Source organism: Chinchilla lanigera, unplaced genomic scaffold (assembly GCF_000276665.1).
Source record: "Chinchilla lanigera isolate Chin_1 unplaced genomic scaffold, ChiLan1.0 scaffold00203, whole genome shotgun sequence".
NCBI classification, from domain to species: domain Eukaryota; kingdom Metazoa; phylum Chordata; class Mammalia; order Rodentia; family Chinchillidae; genus Chinchilla; species Chinchilla lanigera.
The window spans coordinates 70819-77260 of record NW_004955604.1 but is presented as its reverse complement, the minus strand read 5'-3'; the positions used below and the strand labels follow the sequence as shown (position 1 = coordinate 77260).

Here is a 6442-nt window from a genome sequence, read left to right as displayed (position 1 = left end):
GACTGGAGCGGGATGCAGCGCGGTAGAATTTGGAACATCTTCCCCGTTTTGGGAACCCAAAAGAAACCTCAGGATAGAAACGGCTATTTTTGGTAAGAGACATAATTAAACTAAAAGCAACCACTGCGCCTTCACTGAGCGTCCACCTCCCCTCATCTCGAGAAGCTGGTTTTCCTGACAGCACCGCACAGTGCAAGGATCTTGGTTAACGCCCGGCCTCAGTCTCCCTCTCTGCGCCTGGCTGTTTCATCCTTGCTCAGTGGTAAATGCCCTCGCGGACGACAGCAAACGCTCGTGCTGCTCACAGCCCCGTGGCGCGGGGGAGCGCGCGTCGGGGAAGGCGGCCACCGTTCTCGGTGCCAGCGGGGCGGGTTCCGCTGCGGTCTCCGCCGTCCACGCACTGCAAGGCGACGGTGCAGTAACGCGGCTGGACGGGCGCCGTGCCCCCGGCCCCGCACACACCCCGCACGGGGGCTGGCCGCCGAGCACACAGCAGCCGCGGGCACCTCGGCCGGGGCATCTCGGGGCTCGGGAGGCAGCCGGGGCCCCGCGCCCTGGCCGGCGAGGAGGCTGAGGTCGAGGGGACGCGCACAACCCGTCCACCTGCGACTCAGGGCAGGGCTGGCGGCGGGACTGCAGCCCTAGCGTAGTGCCCGACTTGCTAAGGACCACCGTCCCGCGGAGGAGCGCCAGGTCCTGCCGCCGCTCGGGCCCTCTGCGAACCCAAAGCGCCCGGGCACGGACGCGGCTCGGCACGAGGCCCGCCCGACCCAGCAGCCGCACGCCGCTCTCGCCCACCCTCTCGTCTCGACTGCCCTTCCGTCCGTCAGCGCCTCTTCCGATTGGTGCGGAAGTGCACCTTGCGTGATGACATCACGAGGCGGCGGCGCTGGTATAAGAGCGCGACCAAGAGGCGCGCGGCTCTCTTTCTCACTTGTCAGCGCCGGTTCGAAGGTGAGCTAGTGGGCACTTTATCCTGGGTTTGCGGGTGTCTGATTGCACGGGCCATACATAGAAACTCCCACAAGTAAGCAAAAGCAGTCAGGAAAGAGACGGGGACCATGGGACAGAGTAAGGCGCGACTGTGGGGGTGACTGTGGGAAAAAAAAACAAATCTCAAAATCTCCGGGCTATTCTCGCGAGACGACTGAACGCCGCGAGGTCGTGGCGCGGTGTGCGCGCCGCGCTGCTTGGGAGGCCGCGCACTGACTGACTCGTGCGCAGGCGCAGCCGGGCTAGCTGAGCCAGCATGCCGGTGGCGAGGAGCTGGGTGTGCCGGAAAACCTACGTAACCCCGCGGAGGCCCTTCGAGAAGTCCCGCCTTGACCAGGAATTGAAGCTGATCGGTGAGTGCGGCCCGGCCTGTCTCCCGGCCTGTCTCCCGGGGTCGGGGGGCGTGAGCACGTGGCCCGGGCGCGGGGCGGCCCCGCCCCTGCGGGGAGTTGCTGCTCGGAAGCCGCCTGTGTGTTGGAAAGCCGGCTCGGCGTCGCGGCCAGTCCCGGGTCCCGAGCCTGCCTTCCCCCACCGTGCAGGCGAGTATGGGCTGCGCAACAAGCGAGAGGTCTGGAGGGTCAAGTTCACTCTGGCCAAGATCCGCAAGGCCGCCCGGGAGCTGCTGACGCTGGACGAGAAGGACCCGCGGCGTCTGTTCGAAGGTGAGTGCGTGAGCCCGCCGCAGGCGCCGGTGCAGGCCCTGGGGCTGGGGGTCGTTATTCTGCTGCTGCAAAACTTACTGAACAAGGGGAACCGGCTTGCAGCTTGGATTTGTTCTCCGTCCTGGGGGTTGAACCGAGGCCGCCTGCTTGGCGAGCGCGGTACACCAAGGACGTTGGGACAGCCCTTTCTTTTTTTTTCTTTTGTCGTTTTGAGACAGGATCTTGCTATGCAGTTCAGGCTGGCCTTGAGCGCACTTTGTAGCCCAGGCTGGTCTCGAACTCGCAACGATCCACCTGCCTCAGCTTCCCCAGTGCTGGGATTACAGGCGCGAGCCACCTGTCTCTAACTTCGTGGGTCTCGTTCCTGGGGTTGAAAGGCCCAGGGCCTTGCTCTGACACTGAGCAACACTCTCGCCGTTTCATTTAGCGATGTAATGGAGACAAAAGTATATGGATTAAAGACCTTGTCTTTATTTTAGCTAGACAAGGATTGATTGATTCATCCCATTTTCCCGTTACTCATGTCTAGAGATGGTGATGCTAGCTAGTCACGCTTGGATACCTCAGGAAGGCTGTGTATTGCGTAGCGACACAGTCCAAGTCCCTTGCTGTTAGTGGAAATAGTGGCGTTCCTGGAATGTCCAGTGACAACAGGGCAGGGACCCTGGGTGCGCTTACCTTTGCATGCTTGGTTTAATAAGTGGTCAAGAACATTTAAGTGACATTTAGTAAAGGCTTGAGCAGGAGAAATCATGTAGTTGTCGTTGAGGAAGCATTTCAAGCCGTGGTGCTGGAGGAAGATGCCCATGGTATTTGTTTCTTTACTGGAGAATGAACACTGGGCCTTTGCACTGAGCTACATCTCTAGGGATTTTTTAGTTTTTCTTCTGGCACAGGGTCTGGATAAACGCCCAGGCTGGGTCGGAACTTCGGAGTCCTGTATCAGTTAACTCTTAGTTCCTGTGTCCCACCGCTTGATTGCAAGGAGCTGAGGCCAGAGCCCTGACTGGGTGTTCCTTCTCTTCCCAGGCAACGCCCTCCTGCGGCGGCTGGTCCGCATTGGTGTGTTGGATGAGGGCAAGATGAAGCTGGATTACATCCTGGGCCTAAAAATTGAGGACTTCCTGGAGAGGCGCCTGCAGACCCAGGTCTTCAAGCTGGGCCTGGCCAAGTCCATCCACCATGCCCGTGTGCTCATCCGCCAGCGCCACATCAGGTACCGTGCAGCGGGTCCCAGACTGTCCCCAGTCCCCTGTGGTGGCCTTCACTGACTCCCTGTCTCCCGTGCAGCCCTTGGAGCTGATGAGGGTGTGAGCTCACCTTGAGGGACAGTTGCACCCTGCAGAAAGCTTGTGGGGGAGCAGGGGCAGCTTTGGCCCCCCCATAGCCCAGCGCAAGGGTCACTGCGGCTCAGGCCGTACACCTTGCGAAGGTGTCTGCAGGCGTGCAGGCAGCAGGACAGGTAACAGCTGTTGGTGCCTCTGGAGGGTGAGGGCCGAGTGGGTGGACTCAGCTATCTGCTGGGCTCCTGTGACATCAGACCGTGGTGGGTGTTACTGTGTTCTTGGACTTGTGTGAAGTTGGTGAATTCATCTGAGGCTGAATGGCGAGGACTGCAGGGCCCAGCAGGCACAGGCCTGTTCTCCCAGCACGCCGGGAACCTGAGGCGAGAGTTCGATCTCAGCCCGGACAGTGTAGTCACATAACAAGTTGAAGAAGCTGGGGCGTGGCCCCCAGCCCCCTCACCTGCTGTCCCCTGCAGGGTCCGCAAGCAGGTGGTGAACATCCCGTCCTTCATTGTGCGCCTGGACTCGCAGAAGCACATCGACTTCTCCCTGCGCTCCCCGTACGGCGGCGGCCGCCCGGGCCGCGTGAAGAGGAAGAACGCCAAGAAGGGCCAGGGTGGGGCTGGGGCCGGGGACGACGAGGAGGAGGATTAAGCCCACCCTCAGTTCCTGGCTGAGGATTGTTCAGTTTCCCAGTCACAGAATAAACCAAGACAAACAGTCTGCAGTTGGTGTTCGTTCCATTTGGCGGCGTGCCCGCGCAGCACAGCCTTGAGTGGGCTCCGGGCCACCTCGGGGCTCTGCCATGGGTGCAGCCAGGTGGGCGGAAGACACCTGTCCGGCCCTGCCGGCTCAGGGTCCTGTGAGCACTGTCCAGAGGTGTTGCCGGCGTGGCCGGCGCGCAGGGCCAGCAGTCCCAGCGCTGCCAGCTGTTCGGGGGGGTTGGGCGGGAGCCCTTTCCCGGCAGGGAGAGTAGCAAGTGCCGATCCGGCTCTAGGAGCTGAGACCCCAGCTGGGAGGAGTCGCGGTAGGTGGAGCGCTTGCTGGAACCACGGGCTGTCGCAGGGCTGCTGTGCTTGGTGTGGCAAGCTCCCAGTTTTGTCTGCAGCGGTTCAGCCGAGTGGGGAATGTGTGTGACTCTGGCAGGGACGTGTGAGGATCCCTGCGTTCGGACCTAGAGGGGGAGGGCAGCTTCCCATTACTCTATTTTATTGAGAGGCTGGGGCAGGCAGGAGGAGAGGGAAGAGTTTTCATCTGTGCAAAGGAGAAACCTTTCAAGTTGAGCAACTCCCTCAGCAGTGGCAGCCACTTCGCATGTTGTCGTTCCTTCCCTGCTTGGGGTCTTAGGTCAGCTGGCTCCCAGCTTCAGTGCAGAGCAGGCTCTGGGCCCCCGGCATTGGCTGTGAGGCCTGTACGGATCTCCCACGAGGCCCGCCCCCGCAGTGTGACCGCTTTTGCTATCTGGTGGTAGTGGGTCACAGCGGGCACTGTGGTAACCGTTTTTGGCAGTGTCCTGGAAGCAGTTACCTCCCAAAAGTCCCAGAGTTCTTGGTCCGCTCAGTGTCTCCCTGTTGGTTCCCTCTGCGTGCGGACACACTCCTGAGCCTCTTCGGGACCCTGCGTGCTCTGGAGCAGCGCTGGGCTCTGGTTGGTGCCCTGTGCAGAGCAGAGTACTCATTGTGTAAAGTCTACGGGTGCTAGGGGCAGTGGGGGGGAGGGGGAGGGCTTACGGGGTCAGGACTCAGACAGGAAGTGGGCATGAGCTGCCCAAGGGCCCCAAGACTACCTGTAGAGTTCCTTGTCTGGGAGCCCATCAGCACCTCTTAAGGCACGCTTGGTCTCACGCCCCAGGCCAGGGCAGAGCAGGAACGAAGCCCAGGGCCGAGCTGAACTAGGGCTCCCTTTCTGGGCCTCTGCTGTCCCCACAGTCCCCTCCATTTGGGCCCCTTGGTGCGGTCACGGGCTGTCACCCTTCCTGCTCGGCTCAAGGAGCAGGTGGGACTGGCAGTGCCAGGTGCCTCGGTGACAGCCCTCAGATGTAGGAGGGCCAGCTGGGCTTAATGTGTGAACAGGGAGGGTGTGGGGAGCCCAGCAGGGCCAGAGTGGACTCCCCAGGCCGGCCAGCTGTCTATCCTCAGGCCGTGTCTCACCACAGCAGCGTCTGGGTTGTGGAACAAGGGATTTACATTTTCCAGGGTCCCTGAGAGCTCACAAATCCAGAGGCAGAGGTCTGATAGGCCCCGGAAGTGCAGAACCATTTCCCCCTGACCCCTTCAGGTCCTCGGCCTGCCAGGCTGGTTCCTCACCCAGTGCGGCCGTCCTCCTCCCGGGTTCCCAGGACCTCAGCCGCAGGGCTGAGCAGGGGCAGAGGAGTTTCAGGTGGCAGAGGGAATGGGAGGGTGCTGGGGGTCTTTGGGGCAGTCTGACCTGTGTGGGCCGGGTTTTGCCTCTGCAGAAGATGGGTGTGAGCCTCCAGCCTCCCCCAGGGCGGCGGGAAATTCTAGTGTGATACCTGGGGGGGGGGTTGTCTCCCATCTCACACGATTTCAGAGGCAGCAGTTCTAGGCAAACACACCATGTCTGTTTTCATGTGACTGAAAAGCCAGAAAGCCTCGTGAGGTGGCACACGCCTGTAATCTCAGGCTGAGGCGGCAGGATCGCTGGGAGAGTGAGGCCAGCCTGGTACATGGCAAAACCCTGTCTCAAAAAAAAAAAAAGGAAAAAGAAAAGCCAGAAAGACCTACAGTACTTCTAGGTCTTCCTGGGAGGTGTTGGAGAGGCTCCTGAGCTGACGGTCCTCCTCTGGCTGGGTTCCCGGCGGGTGGCTCCGCTCCGAGCACACCCTCAGCACATGGGGTACACACCGTCTGCTGAGCCCCAGGCACCCTCCTTCCAGAGTTTGCCTTTCAGGCCGGGTGAGGAGAACATGCTTCCTGGACTGGAGCTGAGGATGGAAAAGGTGGACGCCACAGCAGTCTATTCGGTCAGCAGTTCAGTTCCAGTTTTGCGGGGTGGTAGGTGCGTCAGTGGTGAAAGTAGATGCAGGGACACGGTGCGGGATCGTGGGATCAGCCGTCCCGGGGATGGAGACGGGGGAAGGGGGCGGGCAGGGGAGGTCCTGCATGGCTGGGAAGCCTGAGCTGCTCCGGGAGCTGCAGACCGGGTCTCAGAGGGTCGCTATGCACCATGAAGGGCCTGGAGCATCCCGATGCAGCGTGGATTCTAGGAGGCAAGAGGAAGCGCAGGTCTGCTTTAGGAAACTCCAACCCCGCGGGGCCGTGTGGGGCGGCGCGGAGCACGGGGTGCTCATCTGCGTTCTGAGTGGTTTGTGTGCCTTCCCTCGATACTAGGGCACCAAGACGTTTACAGTTGAGGGGACGGGGGCAGGGAAGCGGATTTCAGGGAGGGAGCTGGGAAAGGGGCCCTCGGTGCGGACACCAGCAGGAGAGAGGTGCCTGGGTGGGCCCTGTGTCCGCGTGTGGCTGCGGGTCAGTACTGTCG

The 6442-nt window shown here is 61.4% G+C and overlaps 1 protein-coding gene across 1 annotated transcript; it reads left to right on the top strand.

Moving 5' to 3' along the window:
* Positions 1–846: 846 nt before the first annotated feature.
* Rps9 (ribosomal protein S9) lies at positions 847–3668 on the top strand. The gene is made up of 5 exons (XM_005414849.2): positions 847–954; positions 1225–1346; positions 1533–1655; positions 2685–2871; positions 3418–3668. Exons 2-5 carry the CDS (start codon positions 1250–1252, stop codon positions 3593–3595), a joined length of 585 nt encoding a protein of 194 aa, XP_005414906.1. The 5' UTR covers positions 847–954; positions 1225–1249; the 3' UTR covers positions 3596–3668.
* Positions 3669–6442: the final 2774 nt, after the last annotated feature.

What these genes read in the sequence shown, in the direction of transcription:
- Rps9 (XM_005414849.2), top strand. Translation starts at nt 1,250, where the DNA reads ATGCCGGTGGCGAGGAGCTGGGTGTGCCGGAAAACCTACGTAACCCCG. An exon ending in CCAGGAATTGAAGCTGATCG is followed by an intron (nt 1,347 to 1,532) that starts GTGAGTGCGGCC and finishes CCCACCGTGCAG; the next exon opens with GCGAGTATGGGCTGCGCAAC. An exon ending in ATCCGCCAGCGCCACATCAG is followed by an intron (nt 2,872 to 3,417) that starts GTACCGTGCAGC and finishes TGTCCCCTGCAG; the next exon opens with GGTCCGCAAGCAGGTGGTGA.